Source organism: Pipistrellus hanaki (genome assembly GCF_964339955.1).
Source record: "Pipistrellus hanaki genome assembly, chromosome: 11".
Lineage (NCBI taxonomy): Eukaryota > Metazoa > Chordata > Mammalia > Chiroptera > Vespertilionidae > Pipistrellus > Pipistrellus hanaki.
Genome location: NC_140513.1, coordinates 13,321,252 through 13,344,196, shown reverse-complemented (window position 1 = coordinate 13,344,196; position 22,945 = coordinate 13,321,252). Strand labels below are relative to the sequence as shown.

At 51.4% G+C, this 22,945-nt stretch overlaps 1 protein-coding gene across 3 annotated transcripts in view; it reads left to right on the top strand.

Annotated features, from left to right (window-relative positions):
* Window positions 1–11,704: 11,704 nt before the first annotated feature.
* Window positions 11,705–22,945, top strand: part of PHF19 (PHD finger protein 19) — a 22,556-nt gene continuing 11,315 nt past the window's right edge. Inside the window, exons 1-7 of one of the 3 annotated variants that reach the window (XM_084898424.1) lie at window positions 11,705–12,027; window positions 15,144–15,289; window positions 15,855–15,936; window positions 19,560–19,655; window positions 20,176–20,276; window positions 20,725–20,873; window positions 22,259–22,354. In XM_084898424.1, coding sequence (XP_084754550.1) covers window positions 11,976–12,027; window positions 15,144–15,289; window positions 15,855–15,936; window positions 19,560–19,655; window positions 20,176–20,276; window positions 20,725–20,873; window positions 22,259–22,354 — 722 coding nt within the window. In that variant the 5' untranslated portion in view covers window positions 11,705–11,975. Of the gene's footprint in view, window positions 12,028–15,143; window positions 15,345–15,854; window positions 15,937–19,559; window positions 19,656–20,175; window positions 20,277–20,724; window positions 20,874–22,258; window positions 22,355–22,945 lie in introns of all 3 variants that reach the window. The other 2 variants (XM_084898422.1, XM_084898423.1) reach the window with 2 other exon arrangements.

The following is a 22,945-nucleotide window of genomic DNA, read 5'->3' as shown; positions in this document are numbered from 1 at the left end:
TTATGGGTCTTGGACTTTTTGTTTTTTTCACCTTTAAGCATATTTTATTTTATTTTATTAATTTCTTTATTGATTAAGGTATCACATATTTGTCCTCAACCCCCCATTCCAATCCCCCACTCCTCCCCTGTGTCCCCACCCCCTCTTGTCCTTGACCACTGGTTAGGCTCATATGTGTGCACATAAGTCCTTTGGTTGATCTCTCCATTTTATCCCCACCCTCCCTTTGAGGTCCAACAGTCTGACCCATGGCTCCTTATCTCTGGGTCTGTTCTTATTCATCAGTCTCATAAAAGTTGATTTGATGATGACTGAGCACCAACCATGTATGAGATTTTTCCTTACTGAAGCCATAGCATTGTCCTTGTTTGCAGGTGAGGTGGCTAAGGCTCGAACCTACTCCAGGGGTCTGCAGATGGCCAGCGTCCGTATCACCCCGAAAGCCTGCTAAAACACAGGTGCCACTCCCACTCCACCCCCAGTTTTTTGACTCAGTAGTTCTGGGGTGGGGCCCAGAATTTGCACCCATCCCACATTCCCAGTTGGTACTGGTGCTCTGGGTGGGAATCTCTGCTCTACACAATGGGGCCCCCTCCGAATAAATTTTCAGCCGTTAGTCTGACCATTAAATCAGCATCACCCGCTTTCCACAGCAAGGATTGATGATGTATCCCCTCCCCTGTACAGGTATTAGAGGGTTCCATTCCTGACTGTCACACAGGTGTCCCACCCTCAGAGGACTGCCCCCAGACATGACATTCAGCCCTCTGAGTGTACCTCCTGAATGCCCCAGACACAAACTTCCTGGAGTGTGGGTGCATCCATCTGTGAGGGCGTGACCACTCAGCATGAATTTGCTCCCTTAAGGGATCCCCTGGAGAGGGCCCAGGCAGCATTAGGGAAGGTGCTGGAAAGCTTGGAGGAAACTGCCAAAGGCTCCCAGCACAGGGAGGTACAGGTGAGAGCTGGAGAGCTTAGGCTAGGGAAGCAGGACAGGGCCTTCAGCACCTGTGCATGCTGGGAAGAGAGTGAAGGGGCAGCTGCAGACTCCTGGACTCGGACAAGAAGCTCCTCATTGCAGCCAAGGGTGACCAGACCTGCGTGTGGTAAGCAGACCTGGGGCTGAGGTGCACGTGTCTGTTTTATTCCCCCCGGTGGGGACATGTGACCTATTTGTCAGACTAGCGGGCCTGAGCAGAGCGAAAGAATCCTTATTAAAATTAGGCTGTTAAATAATGACATCATGTATGAGGGTGTTGTTAGTAGTCATCCCAGCTGCCATTTATTGAGTGCCTGTTAGGTACCAGACACTTTATACCCATAATCTCATTCTGTCCTCCCAAAACTCTGATAAGGTAGGTGCCAAGATGATCCCCATTTTGCAGATGAGAAAACTGATGTTAAGAGAGCTTAAATTGGCTAAGGTCCTAGTTGCTAGGAAATGAAGGGCTATTGAAATGAAGGCGATGCTAAACTGTCACTTTCCACTCCATCCTCTGCCCCACATTTCCTGAACACCTGCTCTGCGCAGGCCCTGAGGGGGACCGCAAGATGAATCATTCACGTAGTCAGTCACTCAACAAACTCCTTTTGAGCACTTGCTATTTTGTATGAGCTTATTTATAGCCTGCCTTATTTCAGAAACCAATTAACTCCTTTACTTGATATACAAGAGAATTAAAATGTGAAAATGTAGTCCTGTGATGATAACAGATGGCAAACAGAGGTTGGAAAGGTCAGAGGAAGCTAGGAATGAAATAGGTACAAAAGCACAGACCATGAGGTCCTACATGTGACGGAGACAGGCCACAGATTGTCCTCTGAGCTTCCCAGCAGGCGAGGCCCAATCCCAGGTCGTTCAGGGTCCATAAGACACTAACAAACCAGTTGCTGAGCGAAACATAAGCCCCGAGACCAGGGGCCTTCCCTAGTGAGCTGGCACGAGGAGCCGGCACTGCGGAGCCTAAGGGGCAGTGTCCCCAAACAGCGTACTCTGCACGTACAGCACGAGTCTCGGGCTGTTTCCTGTCCTCCCCTCCGCGCTGGCTCACATCCCAAAGCAGAGAAGCAGCTCAGAAGAGAGAGAGAGTGACCCGCAGGGCAAGTGTGCCACTCTCCAGCTTCATCCGCTCACAAGGTGTGCGGAGCATGTGTAGCACACTGGCCGTCCACTAGCTAAACTTGACCCTCAGGCAAGCTCCGTTTGACCTGAAAAGTGTATTTAAATCGGTGGAAGTGGGGAGTATGAGAAGAGGCCACAGAGGTTTGAATTAGCTGTAAACCTTAAACAGATTTCACATAAAAACCCAGATTTGGGTGGTGTGTGTTTTTAAAAACAGGTTTGACAACATGAGGCCTCAAGAACAAGAACTGGCCAGAGCAGAGTCCTTTTCCAGTCAGTCCCCCCATGGCTCCCCAAAGGCCCTTTTTGCTGTTAACTTCCCTGCCTGGCTTTGCAAATTATTGGGAGCCTTCGGGGCCCGGCCCCATTTGGGGGTATTCTGCAACAGAAGCACTCAATAACTTCTTTATTGTGCGGAGTCCCAGGCCCTGCTTCTTGGGTTTGGGGCTCAGACTGGCATCTGTCCCAGGTGATCTCTCCCAATGGACCCTGAGAGGCTAGGTGGGCCCTGGGGAGCTGGGTGGGCACTGCTGACGCAGCTACATGGAGGAATAGGGTTTCTTTCACCACAACTTTTGGCAAGTACAGTGGAGTTGCGAGTTCAAGGCCACACTCCCCAACGTGGGCCTTGAGGGCAGTCATTCTGAGCTGCTGGGGAAATCCCGAGTCACGAGTCATGTGCTATAAATAACTTTGGTGTTGCTTGACCTTAGACCCACCTGGGGAACTTTTCAACCCATGCTCCCCAGCCCCATGCCCAGGCCACCTCCCAGACCAATTCAGTCAAATTCCCTGCAGATGAGAACACGGGCATCAGCAATTTAAAGCTCCTCAGAGGATCCAAGGGTGTTACAAGGTGTGAGGAGCAGGGCTGAAAAGGGAGCCCCTTCTCTGAACCAAAGTTCCCTTGGGGGGGGGGGGGGAGGCTGGAGGCAGCGAGTAAGTGGACTGTTAGGTGCATGCGTGCTCTGGGGAACCGAAGCAGGGGCACCTCACCCAGCCTGGGGGGTTCAAATTCTCACCCCACGCCACCCCCTCTGTCGTCCAGAGGAGAGGCCTGGGCTGAGTTTGGGGAATAAATCCCAGGCAGCCACGTAAAGGAAATCCAGCCAAGGCTCTTTTGGAGGAAAGAGGTGGAGCCGAAGGTTCTGGCATGGTTCTATCAGGGTGGAAGTGGGGAGTATGAGAAGAGGCCACAGAGGAAGGAAGGGGCTAAATCACAAAAGCCTTGCGTGCCAAGCTAACAAAATTGAACCTGGGCTGGGTTATCAAGGAGGGCTTCTTGGAGGAGGTCAGACTTGGCGGGGTGGGGGGAGGATTTGGAAAGCTGGCAGGGAGAGGGTGAGGTGGTTATTCTGATTAGCTGCTGAAGTTGAAGCTCTCAAAAAACCCTTCCCTCCCCCATGCCCTTAGAAACGGCTTGAATCACAAACTGCCTGGTTAAAGATGTGTTTGTCTGTTATTTGAAAGCTGCGGTTTCTCTTTAACAGATTCTGGGCCCCATCCTTTGACTGGGAACAAGGAAGGAAGGAAAAACGCATCCTCTTGCCCGGAGAGCTAATTATCCAAGTGCTGTGGGCCTCACCGGGGTGTATGGCGTCACTCGCTCTGTCCTCCAACAGATCCAACTTCTAACGGATTGAAGATTTCAGTACATTTTTTATAGGCTTCCCCAAAGCCAACTGGAAGCTTTCTTTCCATAAACACTCCCCGAGACAAGTAGCCAGGTTTCACATATTAAAATGTAAACGTCAAAAGGGTATATATATATATATATATATATATATATATATATATATGTATATATATATATCGGCTCATTTATGAGATCTCAGCTCATGAAACCCACATCAGAGTTCAACAGCATTTGTCTGTTTGGTTTTTATTTTTCTGCAAAACTGATGGACAAATGATAAGGATAAAGATCACCACTGATCACTTACTTATCCATTCACTCAACAAACACATACTGGGCATTTCCTGGGGGCCGGGCCTTAAGCTGAACACCAAGAGGAGACAAGTGTGACTGCTCCATCCCTATTGCATCTAGGCTCAAAATACTTCACAATTTACAAAGCTGTCACTGCGATTTTGTAGGTTGTATGTAGTTTTATCCCCATTGTTCAGAGTAGGAAGCCAAGGCTCTTGCCCCAGAGTCACGATGCTAATAAGAGGGAGAACTTGACCTTGGGTCATCAGTGTTCGAACCCTCAGTTCCATCCACTCTACCTTGCTCCTTTTTAAGCAATACCATCTGTTATTGGCTTAGGTCAATAGCTCCAAGGGATTTAGGTTTATTTGTAATCAATTAGTTGTAATCAATTCTGTTTAGTATTTACCTCCACCTTTGACCCCTGGTTCCCCTCTTGGGGAACATTTCCCCTTGTGAGGGAGGGAAACACTAGCATCCACTTCCCATGGCCACTATCACTACAAAAGCCTAGAGAAGCAAAATTCTTTCCCAGCATCTCCTCCTGCCTGGACAGTGGACAGGCACCTATGGAACATAATGTCTTCTAATCAGCTACTCATTCCCAGGGCTGCCATTTGAGTGGGTGGTGAGGGGACCCTGGCAGGTCAAAGTCGGGCTCAGTATAGGGCCCTGGATCATTCTGTACCTGCAGCATGCCCTTGGCTGGGGTTCCTGCACTCTCGTGGCTCTGTCCTTCGTTCAAGCCTGTACTCCAGCCTCGAGTCAGTTCTGTGAGCCCTCACTGCCTCCCAGTAAGTCCCTTCTTGCTTAAGATGACCAGAGATGGTAATGGTTCCTTATAACCAAGAATCCTGACTGATACAAGGCCATAGGTTCCCATCCTGTTTACATAGCTAGCAGGAAATAGCTGCCTCTGTGGTGCTGTGGGCACTGATCCAGGTTTTTGCCAGGAAAGCCATGCTTGAGGGCTGTGAAAATGTTGGCACATCTCTCTGGCCAAGGCCCAGGAACGATGAGAGCAGACAGACCCAGTTGTCCAGGCTGCTGCCTCCATCCTGAACAGCCTGGCGGATCTGTTCCTGGCTCACCGCTGGGTTCCAGGCCTTTGACCACCACCAACTTCGCTCTTCTGCAATTCCACTTCCATCTGGGTCCTTCCGGGCCCTTTAGGGTCCTGCGTGTGGAGAAGCAGGAAAACGCAGGGGTACGATTTGCAGAGGAGGGCTGAGCTGGGGTACATGGGCAGAGGGGCAGGAAGGCAGAGGCCTGCATGCATATGTATCAGTAGGTGCTCAGGAGATGGGCTATGAGACACCCCCCCCAGTGATTTGATCTCAGGGACTGACTGACAGATGGATCCTCAGTCAGGGTTCTCCAGGAACACAGAACTCATTGGCTATAGATCCATTTGAAGATGTCTTTATTTTAGTTTTAAGAAGCTGGCTCACATGACTTGTGGATCTGCCAAGTCTGAGGTCTGTCGGGCCAGCTGACGAGCTGGAAACTCAGGCTCAGTTAATCCTGCATCTTGAGGAGGCGTTTCTTCTTCTTTGGGAAACCTCAGCTTTTGCTCTTAAGACCTCCTCCTGATTGGGTGAGGTCCCCACACCACGGAGGGTAATCTCTACTTAAATCAACTGGCTGCAGATGTTTACCACACCGCAGAATCCCTCACAGCCACACCTAGATTAGTGTCTGATTAAACAACTGGGTGCTAGAGCCCAGCCAAGCTGACACAAAAATTAACCATCATAGAGGAGTCCTCCCCATACCGCCCATGACTGGTGGTATGTGGGGGGGGGGGGGGGGGGGGGGTTGGAGGCGGGGAGAGTGACTACAGACAGGAGGGACCGGAAGTGGACTGGGAAACACTCAAGCTGACATTGCATCATCTCCAGGCTGTAGAGGACATGGTTCCTCAGTCACACTAGAGGTGTATGTGTGTGGAGGGGGGGGGGGGGGGGGAGGGAGGGGCAGTGTTGCAGGCTGGCCATGCAAGGTTGTAAGTAGGTTACTCACTATTTGAGCCCGGGCTCCTCTGCTCTCCCTGTGACCTGCACAGGCTGAGCCCCTTGCTGCAGAGACCTGTGCTGGTCTCTCCCCTCTGGCAGTGCTCTCCCCCCACTGCCTTAACATGTTTCTGTTTTAGCTGAAGGTCCATACATACTCTGCCTGCTGTCCACACCGACCCTACATACATCCCAGGGCCTCCTTCCTGAATGCCAGCTGCTCTGGATTCCCTCCCCTTCTCTTCTAGCCGCCCTGGACACACCACACACACACACACACACACACACACACACACACACACACACCCTGGGCCTGTCGAAGCCTCACAGTTGGGATCCAGACCCCAAGGTCTGAACCACCTCTGGAATGAGGATGTCTCAGCTCACAGGCTCCTACCAGGGAGTCTCCCACCGAGCTGGGCGACCCTCCAGACAGTTCCTCTCCTCTGTGGCAGGAGGCATGTGGGACCTTGAACTATGATCTTGGAAGAAGCAGCCATAAGATGCATGGTTCTGAATGGTTCCATCTAAACCTCGTTGAGCTACTGCCCCAATTTACGCCCAATGATCAGGGAGCAGAACCCACCAAAGAGAGAGACCACAGCGAGTTTCTCAGCAAGAGACAGATTATCTTAAACAGCCATGGAATTCCGGTGGCAGCCACAGCCTCTGCAAGCTGAAAGAGGTCCTGAAGGTCACACAGACATTCCTGCACCCAGGCACAAACTCCCTCTGCGATTTGTAAGAATGAACGCTCATCCAGAAGGGTTTTAAAGCAATTTTGCCAGAAAAATTCAAGAGGACTGCTGGAGAGCTGACAAAAGTAACGTGATATAAATCTGAGCTAATTGTGGCTCCTTTGCCCATTTACCCTTGACCTGCTGATTTACCTACTGCTGTGTCTGTACTCCCCCACCCCCCACCCCCACCCCGTCAGAGGCAGCGTCATTCATCTTTATGGCACATCTCTTCACACACACACACACACACACACACACACACACACACACACACACACCCCCGCCTCTCCCCATTCCTAGCAGAGTGCCTGCCCACAGCGTGTTTCTATAACCCATAACCCGCTGCCTATGGAATGCTGAAAATGTAAACAAGACACCACTTTATTTTTAACCGACAGGGAGACTGCAGTTCAGAGGAGAGAGAAGACCCACCCGTGATTCCACAGCCAGTGCGAGGTTCCCAGAGGACCCCCTGCGTCTGGGTGAAGGCTCCCTCCTCTACCCTCCTGGGCTCGCCGAGGGGGCGGGCACTCATTTCCCCACAAAAGCCACAGGTAAAGGTGTTTATGGCTTGGCAGCTAAGCAAGGCCACAAGCACTTCAGCAGGTCCTAGTCTGACCCTGTCATCTGTTCTGTGTTTTTCTTTTTTGGTTTTTGTTTCTTTCATTTTTAAGTGGTGTTAACAATCATGCTTTCTACCATAATTTGAAAACTCTCAGCACCTCCATGTTGAGGCCATTATAAACTGAAGCCCAAATTCAGGCAACAAAAAATGGGCCCACCTCGCTGCCTACCTGCTTTCAAGGGCGACAGCACCTTTATCGTAATTGTTCCAAAAACTGCCCTGTAATAGTAAGTATTCATAGTTGTGAAACATTTTCTTCTGTCGTAGAGCCCTTTCCTATATTCTAACTTGTCTAGTAGTCGACAGAGATTTCCCAAATGCAACCACGTTCTCTCGAGGTAGTACTGTGTGTTTAAAATAGGTGAATTTGCCTGACCGGTGTTGCTCAGTGATTGAGAATCAACTCAGAAACCAAGAGGTCACTGGTTTAATTCCTGGTCAGGGCATATGCCAGGTTGCGGGCTTAATCCCCAGTAGGGGGTGCAGGAGGAAGCTGATAGATGATGTTTCTCTCTATCAATGTTTTGAGCTCTCTATCCTGCTCCTTTCCTCTCGCTCTAAAAATAAATAAATAAATAAATAAATAAATAAATAAATAAATAAATCATGATCTAGAAAAACAAGAGTTATTGTATGCGAATCACCTACATACCTCTTAAATTGACTTCAAAAGTAAGACAGTGAGAAGCCACAAATGAGTTTTATTTTCTTTCTAGTGCCTTTCCACATTTTCCAAGTTGTCTTTAATTGAAATAAAACATAGGATAGTCCTGACTGGCTTGGCTCAGTGGATAGAGTGTCAGCCTGGGGAATGAAGGTCCCAGGTTTGATTCCAGTCAGGGACATGTACCTTGGTTGCGGGTGCAACCCCTATGGGGGCGGGGGGGGGGGGGGGTGCAGCTGCTGATGTTTCGCTCTCATCCATGTTTCTAACTATCACTCTCCTTTCCTCTCTGTAAAAAATCAATAAAATATATTTTTTTATAAAAACATAGGATAATGTTGCAGATGTAGGAAGAGGATGGAAGGCAGGCTTCCTCTGAGGATCTTTGGCCTGTGAGGGTCCCCCCTAACTCCCTGCTCTGGGTGAGACCTTGGGAAATCGCTCCACCGCCCAGGCCTCCACTCTCCCCCCCCCCCCCCCCAGCCCCCAACGGGGATCTGCCCCTGCTGGGCCTGCTTCACCAAGCTTGGCAAGCCACCGAACAGACATGTTGGGGCACTGAGCTTTAATGTCCCGGCACACGTGACCAAATCTCTCCCTCTGCCATTCTGGCAGCGTCTCCCTGCTCCTTCCATGTTTATATTACCGCATGTTTCAAACACAGAGAAAGAGCTTTAGACTTTAGGAGGAGAAGGGTCAGAAAGAACTACCATGGCCCTAGCGTTGCGAAATCTTGACACCTTGTCACATTTGCTTCGGATATCTTTTTCTAAGAAATAAAACATTACAAGTATAATTAAATCCCTATGTACCCCTTTCCGATTTCATTGCCATCCCTCCCTTCCCAGAGATAACGACCCTTCTAAATGTGGTGTCTTTGATATTCCATGCATGTTTTCATGCTTGTCTTATCTGACCGATCTCTAAAAATATAGACGTAGCACAATTTTGAATGTTTAAAGCAACTGCTTGTATCTCACTATACCTGCTCTACAACTTGATGTTGTCTTTTCCTACACACTATCTCCGATAAAGCTGAGAGCCTTGGTTTCTTTGTATTCTCGGTGTATTGTTCCATGGAGTGAATAGGTCACAATGTGTCTGTCTGGATGGCTGTTCATGAATAATTAACCAGTGTCTGATTTTCAACATTATATGTGGAATAGAGTGGAGTCAGTGAACTGTGGATGAGAGCATCTTGAACTTGGTTACCCAAGTCCATTCCAAAGCAGTGGTGGCCATTTATGTCTCTGTTGATGGTGTCGTGAGGGTTCCAAGCTGTCCCCCTTCTCCCTCTCCCCACATGGGCAGACTTCCTCTTCGCCAGTCCACTGGATGTAAAATGGACTCTTCATTTGCATCTCTCACATGGCCAGTGAGGTTGAACTTGGTTTTATATTTTTGGCCATTTAGGTTTCCTCTTTTATGAATTGCCTATTGATATTTTTAACTTTTTTTTTTTTTAATTGGAGTTTGTCTTTCTCTTGTTTGTCTACACTTTCAACTTACTTCTACCAGGTCCCAAAGCAAATTCAGATTCTGGCATTTCTTCTCTAGCCTTGCAATGGCTCCTCTAGGACATACACTATTGCCACCTTGTTCCGTGGCCCTGAATGGCCGGTGAGCTGAAAACCAAGTTCAGCCTGTTATACTCAGCTCCACCTCCTCTTCCAACCTCACCTTCCACTGCTTCCCTCCAGACAGCTGAACTCCAGCCCAGTGCACACAGCTCACTGCATCCCAGGCTCCTGCAGGTACCATCTCCTACACCTGGCAGGCTCACCTCCCAGTTCCACAGCCTACCTAAACGCCACCTTCCCCATGATATATACCCTCCCTGCTCAATTCGAAGTTATAGTTGCCTCTAAACATCACTGGTGACACTGTACCTTTCCAGTGACATTTATAACTTCCTGTTTTGTTCGTGTTTTAATAACGCCTCGCTTTACACACTACTTTTTAATAATACAAAAGTACCTGCTCCTTCGTCCTGTCATTTTAACCTTTATTCATGATCTAATTTTAACCTCATCTATGCAACAGCCCTGTGAGATGGAGTAAGTATTACCCCCTTTGAGGTACCTCGGCCCAAAGGGGAACTAGCTCACCACCCACCATCCCACACTGGCTCCAAGGCAGAGCTGGACTCCATGGCAGGACCCCTCCGGTTCCATGTCCCGTTCACTGCACCAAACCTGTCATATTTACATGTGTTACCACTTCTTGTACCAACACCTGATGCCCCCATGAGACTGTGGGCCCCACAGCTCCCAGTTCTAGTCCCCCCCGCAGGGGGGCACTCAGTGAATAGACAACTTTTTTACAAAGTACAACACTCACTGCATACTGCTGGTTGCCCAGGGCTTTGTGTACATGAATTCTAACCTTCCCAACAGCTCTCTTTAGATGAGGAAACCGAGGCTGAAGAGTTGAAGTGATATGCTCAGCTTCCACAGCCAGTGCTCAGGGAAGCTGGCAGAGGCAAGGGCATCTTTCCCAAATCTCTGCTCTGCACATCCCAAAGGCAGACACCGCCAGCTAGAGAGATCCTACTCCAAGGCCCAGAGGCAGAGAGCCAAGGATGGGCAACTTGACAGGGATAGGGAAAGCTGGTGTGGGGTGGGGGGAGTGATGTCCACTGGCCACTCCCAAAGTGTACACACTTCCCTGGCCTCTTGGGGATGCTGCAGTGTGATGGTAGCAGGTGAGAAGGCTGAGGGGTGGGGGAGGAGGGCGGTAAAGAGTAGGGTATTGTTGACAAGTGTTCTTACCACCCCCCACGGAGGTGTGTGTGGCCCTTTCCTCCCCAGGGCAAGGGCCCTATATGACCTGGGTCATGCTCGTTGCACTCATTGGCTATTCCTTAGCATCCATGTGCCATTCCTATGGCTGTGTATGTGTTGTCTTTTGCTGTGTGTCATGCATTTATTCGTGTTGTGTATGCAGTAGGTATTTGTGCTGTGTTTCCGTGCACTGTGTTATTGGTGTGCTTTGTTGCTGTGCCTGTTTGTCTGCCTTATATGTAAGTTCTGTTGCATATCGATACTGTGTCTCTCTCCTTGTTTGTATCTGTCTACACTCTGTGGTCGTCTATGGTGTGTTCGTGTCATATATGTGGTGTGGGGTGGTGTGAGCTTGTGTCTGCTGTGTGCGCTGGATATGTTTCTGAGTTCTGCTCATGCTGTGTCTCCGTGCTGACCGCGCGGCCAACGCAGGGTGGTGGTTTTTTAGGTTGCGTGAATCCCGTTTGGGCTGCCCTGGGTCTTGTCCATGCAGTGAGTCCGCACCTCCCCGCCGTCTGTGCCAGCTGTAGATCCGTGCAGCTGTAGGTCTGTGCCAGCTGTAGGTCTGCCGCCGCGCGCAAAGCCGCTTCCTCGGCAAGTGTGCGCCCGCCGTGAGCGCCCGCGCGGGGTTTGTCCCGTGCGTGCCCTTGTGTGCCCGCGCCCCGCCGGCGGCCGCGTCCCGGCTGGGTCCCCGCGTCCCGCTCCCCAGCGGGTGTGCGCCCGCCCGGAGGCGGCGGCGGCGGCGGCAGCAGATGCGCGCCGGCGGCGGGCGGGCGGGGGCGGCCCGGGGCGCGCGGGCGGGCGGGGCGGGGGCGCTGCAGGGCCCCGCGGCCGCGGGCTCCAATGGCGAGGCCGGCGCGGGCCCCGCTAATTACATAAGCGGGACGTCAATAATTCGCGGGAAAACGCGAAAAAGATGGCGCCCCGCGCCCGGGGGGCCCCTTCCTGAGCGCCCCGGCCCCTCCCTGCCCCTCCTCCTCCCCCCTCCTCCCCACGGCGCCCCCGCCCCGCCCCGCCCCCGCCGAGACCCCGACCCCGGCCCCGCGAGCGGACACTCGGCCGGGCAGCCGCGGGCCGGGCGCTGCCGTCTCCGCCGCGGATGCGCCCAGTGGCCAGACTCCCAGTGGGACCGGCGGACCCGCGGGCTCGCGGTAAGTGGAGGCGCCGGGGACTCGGAGCCGCACTCTGCCTGCACACAGCTCTCTTTCCAACCTCCCCGGACGCCGGCTGCGAGCGCCTCGGGGCGGAAGGAGGGGGTTGGCGTCCCGGGGAGCCGCGCGCCTGGGGGAGGAAGGGTGGTGACCGGGGTCTGCGGCGGGAGCTCCGCCCGGGTCCCCGAGCCTTTGCGGAGCGTGGGTGACAGGTCTCTATCCTTTTGCCCTAAATCTTTCCTTCTCCTGCTCCTCCGGGAGGAGCGGGGCGTAGGCGAGACCAGCGGGTGCGTTTGGGATTTTGCTCACGTCCGAAGTCAGGCTGCGGCGGATTGGGGAAGGTGGCGGCTCAGCGTCCCAGAGACTGCAGAGAGGAGCGCTGGTCCGTAGGGGGTACTCCTGCAGCTTTTTTCCTCCCCTCAATAACCTTTTTAAAAAACCCAACGGCCGCCTTGGGAGAGGCCCCGGCGCATGAATCATCCTCGCTTCCTGCCCCCGCCTGGCCCCGCGCGCCGGGTGCCGCGGATTTGAACTGGACGCCGACGGGAACCCGCAAAGAGGCACTCTTTGCAGATGGGTTTGAATCAGCCAATCACAGCCCACGGGGGCCCGCTCCGGGGGGGATGAGACGCACGGGGGTGGGGGGCGCCACCCGGGGGGCCCCTCTCCCCGCCGGTGGGGCGGGGGCGCGGCGACCCCGCTGGCTCCGGGCGGCGCTGCGGGGGAGGAAGTGTCAGTTTGTGAACCTGCCGCGCGCCGCCCGGGCCCCAAGCCTGGCGGGCGGGGACCTCGCCGAGCTGAGGAGTCAGGTGGTGGAGAAAGAAGGCAGGGATTCGGACCGAAGGCTCTGCTCCGCGCCTGTGCGCCCTGAACTGGAGAAAAGAGAGGAGTGGGGACAGAGGGGTGGACGGGGTGGCCGCGCCCCTGTCTGGAGAGCCAAGGCCCCCGCAGTGCCCTTCCTGCCAGGGGCCCCTGACGTGCCATACACACGTATTTAGCTTCATATGCTCCCTGACATACTGTTGTGAACATCCAACCAGTCTCACAGGGGTACACTCTCAAACGGAAAATGCATGGGACTCTCTCCCTGTGAGGAGATAATCATAACACCAGGTGCCCAGCGCCCTGGCGGAGAGGGAGGGGTGCAGGGACACTGGGAGGCGGTGTTTGGCTTAGGGGAGAGCGTGTGGAGGGGCTTGCAGGCAGGTGAGGACAGAGGGGGGCGGAGAGGGTTTTGGAATGGGGGGCTTTAAATGCCATTGAAAGCACTGGGAGTCACAGAGGTTTCTGGAAGAGAATAAGAAGATGGGAATTGGTCCCCTAGGAGAGTCTGGAAGGGAGTGGCCCATTTCGCCCTGGGCACTGGTGGTATAGTTCCCACCCCCAGCTGCTCAGGACAGGTGAGCACAAGGCTCAGGAAACAGTTATTGAATGACTCAATGGCCCAGGCAGGTGAGGCGCTAACTCAGACCAGGACAGAAAGATGGAAAAGTGGGCGGGAAGTCACTGTGTGTAAAGTTGGCTGCTGTGGCAACTCATCGGTTGGAGAATTCTAATGTGCTTGAGGGTTTGGGGGACCCCAGTAGTATCATTCACAGGAAGAGTGAACGCATTTTATAGGCTGGGGAGAAACAGGCATGGAGAGAGTGGGATTCCGAGCAACTCTGCATCTGAGTAAAAGCATAAGTAAGTTTAAATGTCCCAGCACTGGTTTCCATTAAGTCATCCCATAATTGAGAGCAGAAAGGGAGATTACAGAAGACACAGATGGTCGAGTCTACACCAGTTCACACACAAGCCACACAGGTGTTTTCCTTTCTGGGTGAATTTTCTCTGCCAGCTCTCAGGAGTGAAGAGTATAAGGTCCTCCCCCCAGAGAGCATGCACTGTACTTGCTTATGGTGGTGATTTTCGACCCGGGTGGCACAAGAATTTTTAAAACCTGCATTCCCTGACCGGTTAGTCAGGGGCACTGATCTCCTTTCCCTTAGATTGTCAAATTGTAAAATGACCACAGGGGTAGGTAGGGGAGGTGGAGGAGGGTCTGGGATGATAAAGGGTGATGGAAGATTTGGCTTGGGTAGTGAACACACTACACAGGGTACAGATGATGTGTTATAGAATTGTACACCTGAAACATATAATTTTGTTAACCGATGTCACCCCAGCAAATTCAATCAAAGGGGAAAAATGACAACAGCCAACACAAAAATAGCCTTCAGGTGTAAACACCCTGAATTGAACCATAAATATAATAGAATTGCATCTTATTGGTCATGATGCATAATCAGGTTGGGTTTGATTAGTTAATTCTTGGTGCCAGAAATCCTTCTATACAAGGATAGGCACCTGATTTTTTATTTTTTTAAATACATCACCCAAGGATGTATTTTTACTGATTTGAGAGAGAGAGAGGAAGAGAGAGAGAAAGGGGGGGGGGGAATCAATTAGTTGCCTCTCATACCCACTCTGATCAGGGATCGAACCCTAAACCTGGGCAGTGACCTGACCGCTTTTGGTGCACAGCAGGACACTCCAACCAACTGAGCCACAGTGCCAGGGCTAGGCACCTGACTTTTTAAAAAAGTTACTTTGGAGCAAAAGGATAGGTAATTACTACTACCATTATTGTCATTATTTTGTAAACCAGTCAAAATTATACCTATTTTTTTGTTAGATTGGCAAAAAAAAAATTTTTTTTGTATGCTGCAGAATTTTAGTAATTAGTTTATGTGTGCCATAAGATTAAGAGGGATGAAAATCACCGGCTTAAGGGATAAGAGAGAGTGGTTCAGGCCCGACCTGGAAGTCCGCTCTGTGGTTGGCTGAGAAATTCGTATCTGTAGAAGGCAGTGTGGTAGGGGTGGGAGACTTAGGTTGGGCTCACCTGATCATGAGCCATGGCTCAACCTTGGACCAGCCACTTCCCCTTGCCAAAGCCCAGTTTTCCGACCCGTAAAATGGGAATGATAGTGTCTCCCTTGCAGGACTGTCCTGAAGATCCAGTGAGATAATAAAAGCATCTGGCACATGCCACACATTACATACATGGTGGTTCCCTTCCTGCTCCAGTCACTGAAGCGAGGAGTAAAAAGCCTGTTCTCTTTCTCTTCCAGTAAGAGTGGAAACCAATGGAGAGTCGAGCTCTGGACCCAGGCACTCGGGACTCCTATGGTGCCACCAGTCACCTCCCCAACAAGGGGGCCCTGGCCAAAGCCAAGAACAACTTCAAAGACCTGATGTCCAAGCTGACGGAGGGCCAGTATGTGCTGTGCCGGTGGACAGATGGACTGTATTACCTTGGGAAGATCAAGAGGGTAAACCTTTTCTCCCCGGCCCCTGTTCCCAGGCTCAGCATCTCTCTGCTTATCCTATGGCCTAGGCTGGTGATGGAGGATGGGGGATTGCTGGGAAATTCCCTTCTTGTCCCTCATGCTCAAAAGCTGAACATGGAGGCAGCTTTTGCGGGTGCCATTCTTAGCCTTAATATCACCCAACCAGTTCTTTAGAAAAGTGCCTTTCGAGCCTACAAAGCAAAATGGAGTAAGGTTGGAGAGGAAAACAGAGGACTATGACTTGTTCTGTCCTCAACATTCTCACCAAGTCATCCCTCGGTCCCTGACTGTACAACTGCAGTGGCTGGGTATGTACTATCTCCAGGAGCTGCCATCCACCTTCCCTCTGGCCCACCTCTCCTTTCTTGCGCACAAGGAGGGGGTCACATTAATCTCTGTGTCCTGTAGGGACAAAAACGCGAGAGGAAGACCATGTTCTATGGCTTCTCCCCAGCTACTTGCTCACATTGCTCCTTCCTCTCTGTGCCCCAGGTCAGCAGTTCCAAGCAGAGCTGCCTTGTGACTTTTGAAGATAATTCCAAATACTGGGTCCTGTGGAAGGACATACAGCATGGTGAGTATTTCTTAAGGTTTCAGACTCCCCGGCCCCACCCACCCTCTGTCCTCTCTCCACCTCCACATCTATTTTTTTCTTCTCTTCTTTGGTCTCTTATTCCTGGTATCTGACCTTGTCCATGAACCCCCAAGTGCCCCTGAGATGCCAATCAGATTGTCAGTTGTACATTTTCAGGAAAAGGCCCATGACATTTGTTATCCCCTATGCCTTGCCAAGGGTTCAGCAAGCCTGAGGGAGGGCTGGTGAAGGATGAAGAAAAGACAAAGAAAATAAGCTGGGTCTAGGTGGATCTTCTGTGCTTGGCTGAGGCCACAGAACAGATCCAGACTGCAAAGCTGATGCTTTATTTATAGTCAGGGGTAAGCAAGGTAATTTACAATGTTCTTATAAGTTTCACTTGTTTTCACAGCACTTGCTGCACCTCCCACAGCCCATTAGCTTCCCAGGAGAGATCTAGGGAGCAGTCACAAGATCAAGCTTAATTATGCTTAGAGGACTGTGCCCTCCAAGCTGGGACTTGTTTTCGGCTTTGCCAGTAGGTCAGTCTGAGGCTTAACCCTATAACCACTCCCTACAATCCCCTTGAGTACCCATGCTTTCAAGGCCAGCAGATGGAGAAAGGGGCTCAACCTTGGACCAGCCACTTTCCCTTGCCAAAGCCCAGTTTTCCGACCTGTAAAATGGGAATGATAGTGTCTCCCTTGCTGGGAGCAGAGTGGGCGCAGGCCTGTATCTGTCTCCTTGCTGCCCTTCATCTCCTGATGCAGAAAGCTTGGAGTCTCTCTGGGCTAGGAACAGGGAGGGGCCCAGGCAATCGGAATTGTCATCTCTGGATGAGCACATCCTACCAGCATATGAAGAAAACTAGTGGAGGCAGCTCTCTCCATGGGGGAAGGAGCACCAAAGCAGAGAGGGGCCAGGCAGGAGAGGATGAGTATGCCAGTAGAGCAGGACCCGTTTTCATGGTTGAAAGGGAGCTGGGCTGGGTATCACTCCTGCCCTCAGAGAGTTGACTGTCTTAAATCATGGCATTCTTGCCACCATTCTCCCTTCCTATGTCCATGACAGACATCACTAATTAGTCACAACACTCATATATTTTCAACATGGACCTCCTAACAGCCTGTCGCCATTTATGCTCAAACAGGAGAACAGATGTGATGGTGGTGGGGTAGGGAGGCAGGCTTTAGGAGATCTAGCTCTGCCACTTAATAGCTGCATGTCCTTGGGCAAGGGACCTAATCTCTCTCTAACCCTCAGTCTCTTCATTTAAAAAAAAGGAGATGCTGAAAGTACTGACCTCACAGAGTAGTTAAATGAGACAATCCACCTAAAATGCTTAGCTCAGAGTTATAGGGGGCCAGTTCCTAAAGAATTTGTTATCATAAGAGATGATTTCAGCCGAAACCGGTTTGGCTCAGTGGTAGAGCGTCGGTCTGCGGACTGAAAGGTCTCAGGTTCGATTCCGGTCAAGGGCATGTACTTTGGTTGCGGGCACATCCCTGGTAGGGGGTGTGCAAGAGGCAGCTGGTCGATGTTTCTCTCTCATTGACGTTTCTAGCTCTCTATCTCTCTCCCTTCCTCCTCTCTGTAAAATATCAATAAAATATATTTAAAGAAAAAAAAAAGAGAGAGAGATGATTTCAAAGAGCCTGCCAAGTAGGGGCCACAGAACCCAGGCAGTCAGTAGAGTTTCTAAATTGTCTTTGCCTCCAAGATGATGTGTCTAATGCAGACTGATTCTCCTCCAAGCCCCTCTTACCTCAATCTATACTGATAAAAGGGTAATATGTTAATTAGACCAGACATCCTTCTGGACAAAGCCATAGTGGTGGGGCCAGCAGTTAGGGGTGATGAGGCTGACAGGGAGAGCAGTTATGGAGATCAGCCAGCAGGGAAGAGCAGTTAGAGGGATCAGGCCAGCAGGCAGGTGAGTAGTTAGGAGCCAGTGGTCCTGGATTTCGAGAGGGATGTATGACTGCCGATTTGTGATAACATCCCCTGAGGGGTCCCAGATTGAAAAGGGTGCAGGCCACGCTGAGGGACACCTCCCCCTCACCACCACTGCACGAATTTCGTGCACTGAGCCTCTAGTTTATCACATAAAGATACAAAGCAATAAGGACCTCCTCTCTTTGTTCCCCTCTTATTGAAAGCACAGGGAGCCAGCTGCTAAGGGAAGACAGTTCACTTTAGGAGGCCCACTGTGTGCTCACCCGGGGGATCACTTGGCTCCCTCCAGATACCTGCTCTTTGCAGGCAGGGCAGGAAGGCGGCCTCTGGGGCGTCTCCCAAGGTGGGAGCACAAGGCTGAGCACGTCATAGGTATCGATCCATCGCTTCAGGAAGCCCAGGACTTACTGAGACCCACAGAGTGTGAGATACTGAGGAATAAGAGTTGAGAGCATTTACTCAACAAACATGCGTTGAACATGGGTTATACACCGCACACGGTATGAGGTCCTTGGGACACCTTGATTAACAGATACCATTTCAGTCTGCTAGTGGAAATAAGACAGAAACACACATTAACATGTATTTCATGTATTCACTCACACCTTTCACACATAAACACGTTTCTTTTTCAATAGAAACAAAAAAAAAAATGCAAAGAAAAAAAAAAGAGATGGAAAGGGAACCTATAGTTTAAAAGCAATCGAACAAACAAAATTGTATGACACTTATTTGAGACAATTGGAAATGTGAATACTAACGGAAGGTATTGATATAAAGAACTTATTTTTAATTTTTAGGTGCAATAAAGATGCTATCCTAGATTTTATTTTTTTTTAAAAAACAGTTTTAATTACATACTGAAATTTTTATGGAAATAATTGGGTATCTGAGACTTGATGCAAAATAATAGCAGGAAGCAAGTGGGAATATTTTCAAAACAAGATTGCCCATGAGTTCATAATTGTTAGTGAGAGCACAGAGTTTAAATTATAACATTTGTAAAAATTTAAAAATTATTTAACATAAAAAAACTGCTTAACAGCCAAAACTGGTTTTGCTCAGTGGTAGAGCGTCGGTCTGCGGACTGAGAGGTCCCAGGTTCGATTCCGGTCAAGGGCATGTACATTGGTTGCAGGCACATCCCCAGTAGGGGGTGTACAAGAGGCAGCAGGTCGATGTTTCTCTCTCATTGACGTTTCTAGCTCTCTATCTCTCTCCCTTCCTCTCTGTAAAAAATCAATAAAATATATTTTAAAAAATAAATAAATAAAATTTTAAAAAAATTAAAAATAAATTTAAAAAAATAAAAATAAATTAAAAAATAAAAAAAATAAACTGCTTAACAAATCAAGTTAAATCAGGCAGGAGAGGCAGCATGATATGGTCAAAAGACCAAAGGATTTGCTGTCAAACAGATATGGGTTTGAATCCCACCTCTCCTTCTTACTTGTGGATCAAGCAAGGGACTTAACATCTCTGAGCCTCCATTTCCCCAATTTTAGAATGGAGTGATGACAACGGCACCTCCGAGTGGTTGGGGAGAATCCGTGAGCTGGCATGTGGGGCCCGGTTCAAAGCCCAGCGCACAGAGGCTCAGCACCTGGAAAGCGATTTTAAAACTCCCAATTCCCGCCAGCCAGACCCACAGGGCTTCTCTCTTTCAGCTGGTGTTCCGGGGGAGGAGCCCAAGTGTAACATCTGCCTGGGGAAGACATCAGGACCTTTGAATGAGATCCTCATCTGTGGCAAGTGTGGCCTGGGTGAGTGTGATGAGCAAGCTCCCTCCCCCTGCCCTCCTGCCCCCCAACCCCACACACACTGGTCCCTGGCAGGCAGTGCCTCAGACTGCTGGGGCCTCAGCTGGCTTCCTGCTTCTCTCAGAGCTCCAGAGTGACAGGGGCCAGTCTCGGGGAGTGAGGTCGCAGGGAGGTGACCCTTGGAGAGAGCTGGGGGTTTGGAAAGTGAGACGAGTTGTGAAATCGAGCCCCCCTGGGTGGAGAGCATTAGGTGGGAGAGATGAGGCACAGAGGCTGAAGTCAGACTTTGGTGCCTCCCCCCCTTCCTGTCCCCCCTCCCAGGGCCCAGGCAGCCTTTTAGTCGCCTGCTTGGACACCAACTTGGCTTGCCTTGGTGAGAGCATGACCAGCCAGTCCCCTGGCAGCTGGCAGGCACCCAGCTCCCAGGTCTCACTGCAGCCCTCCCCTGCCCGGCCGCCTTTGGGCGAACAGCCTGGGGTCACGGCTGCTTCCTTGTGGGCACCCACCACACTCCTCTGTCTAGGTTACCACCAGCAGTGCCACATCCCCATCGCAGGCAGTGCCGACCGGTCCCTGCTCACACCTTGGTTCTGCCGACGCTGCATCTTCGCGCTGGCCGTGCGGGTGAGCCCCTCATCCGTCCTTCAGTCCCTGCCTCTCCCCTCTCCAGTCACGGGTCCAGCGACTTTCTGAGCTCAGGCCTGACTCGGGGACACAGAGCCAACGTTTTGGAGGCAGACAGCGCCTCTGCCACTCACTGGGCCAGGTTCCTTAGCCTTTCTGAGCCTCAGTTTCCTCCGCTGTGGAATGGATGCCAGTTTGGTGTCAGGAGTAGGAGGCCCCCCAATAAACGGAGTCTTCCTGTTAAAGGAAAAATTCATGTATGTGCCCATGCTCACTAGTTGTTATTGTTTCTTGTATTGTGCTTGTTAAGGCAGACCTGGGAAAGGGAGGGGATGGATTTTGGATTCTGGGAAAAAGCTCCTTGGGTCTGACTGTGTTGGCGTATCTGCGGGTCCCCCTAGTGGCCATTTCCCTTGTGGCCCAACCGGGACCCTCCTCTCTCCCGCAGAAAGGCGGCGCGGTGAAGAAGGGCGCCATCGCCAGGACGCTGCAGGCGGTGAAGATGGTGCTCTCCTACCAGCCCGAGGAGCTGGAGTGGGACTCGCCCCATCGCACCAACCAGCAGCAATGCTACTGCTACTGCGGCGGGCCCGGAGAGTAAGGCCTGGCGGGGCGGGCGGCCTCCCAGAAGGTTGGGATGCGGATGCGATGGGGGTGGGGGGGCAGGCTTCACCTCCATCCTCAGCCCCCACCCCCGGTGGCTGTGGCCACCCACCTCTGGGCCGGCCTCTTGAGTGGGCTAAGCCCGTGATCAGCAAACTACGGCTCTTTGGACCCTTGAGTGTGGCTCTTCCACAAAATACCACGGCCTTGGCTGTTCCGATGGTAGTGGGTTATCAGAACTTAACTAAAGTTAGTGTCACTAACCCCCCACTGCTAAACTTGACTGGCTTAAAAAAACAAAAGCAAAACAGGGCCTGGGCACGTCCATTTCAAAGAAGCGGCGTTAGAAGAAGTTTAAAAATTTTGGCTCTCAAAAGAAATTTCAATCGTTGTGCTGTTGATATTTGGCTCTGTTGACTAATGAGTTTGCCCACCACTGGGCTAAGCCAGTGTTCCCAACCTTCTCTCATGATGAGAATCACCTGGTGGAGTTGTTAAAACACAGATTCCTGAATCCCAACTAAGAGGTGCTAAACTAGAATTTTTGGGAACATATAGGTAAAATTGTATACTTAAGTAGTGCTCTAAGACAGATGTTATATACAGAGCACTAAGTTAGGTATGCAATTTTACCTATATGTTCTCAAAAATTCTAGTTTAGCACTTCTTAGTTGGGATTCAGGAATCTGTGTTTTAACAACTCCACCAGGTGATTCTCATCATGAGAGAAGGTTGGGAAACACTGGAAGCGACCTGCGGTTTAACTAGACCCCAGGTGATTCTGATGCTAGTGGTCCATGCATCACACCTGACAGGGTGTGAACAAAGCATTGGCTGTCATTAAGGGAATACCTCTCTGTTGTTAGCTTACCTTCAGGGAGTGTTTGCCGAATAGCCATGATAGGCAGGTACAGTCCCAGGCGAGAAGAACCAGGCGTGGTGCCGCCCTGTTGGTTACAGGAGCCACCACCCTCCCATGAAGTCCCGGAGCCACCTCCACCCTGTCAGTGGAATCTGACAGGGTGAAATGTGTGGGGCGCAGCGCAGAGACGGGGACTCGGTGTGGCATGGTGGAAGAGGGCTTTGTAGCCAGGCAGGCCAGGATTTGAATCGCCAGCCACCACTTGCGTTCTGAGCCACCCTGAGCAAGCCGTTTACTCCCTGACTCGTCTATAAAATGGGGATAGTGGCCCATCCTGAGCCCCAGTGAAAGCATGTGCCCTGCTTACAGGACCGCCCCTGGCACAGCCTGTGGCTCCGTAACAGTTCCTTCCCTTACCCCAGCGGAGGGCCAGTTTCTGTTGGGAAGGGTTGCTGAGGCTCCTCTCTGGCTGGAGGGGTGGGCCCAGGTGACCCTGGCTCCTCCTCCTCCTCCCCAGGTGGTACCTGCGGATGCTGCAGTGTTACCGCTGCCGGCAGTGGTTCCACGAGGCTTGCACCCAGTGCCTCAATGAGCCCATGATGTTCGGAGACCGGTAGGTGCTACTCTGACCTGGCTCAGCCTTGGGTGTGAGGTGGGGAGACGGGGAGAACAGCAGCAATTCCTTCAGACTATGTGCCAGGCTCTGGTGAAGTGCGGGGGGCGGGAGTCTCTATGAGGGAAACCTTCCGGCAGAGGAATATTCTGGACCACATCCTAGTCGCCATTGATTTGCGGGGGGATCTTAGACAAAGCCCTACCTTCTCTAAGCTCTGGTCTCTCTCAGTGTCTGGGGAAGGGGGAGTGACACAAGCCCCGCCCCATCCTGCCCAGGGGTGCTGTAGGAACCACTGGGTGAGTGGATCACTTGATTCAGCTTCTAACCAGTGGGACTGAGCTCCTGGGAGGCTTAAGTGCATCAAACCAAATATGTGAGCCATGGTGCTGGGGTGTGTGTGTGTGTCTGTGTGTCTGTGAGTGTGAGAGGGGAAGAGCGTGACCCCTGCAGCCCAACCTAGCTCAGCTTGACCAACTCTCTCTGAACTCAGCCACATTCCAGGGCAGTGACGCTGGGAAAAGGGGTTGAGGTAGGGGTGAAGGGGTAGGGGAGTATTTCTTGGTCTCTGTCCTGCCCTGTCCTTACCTC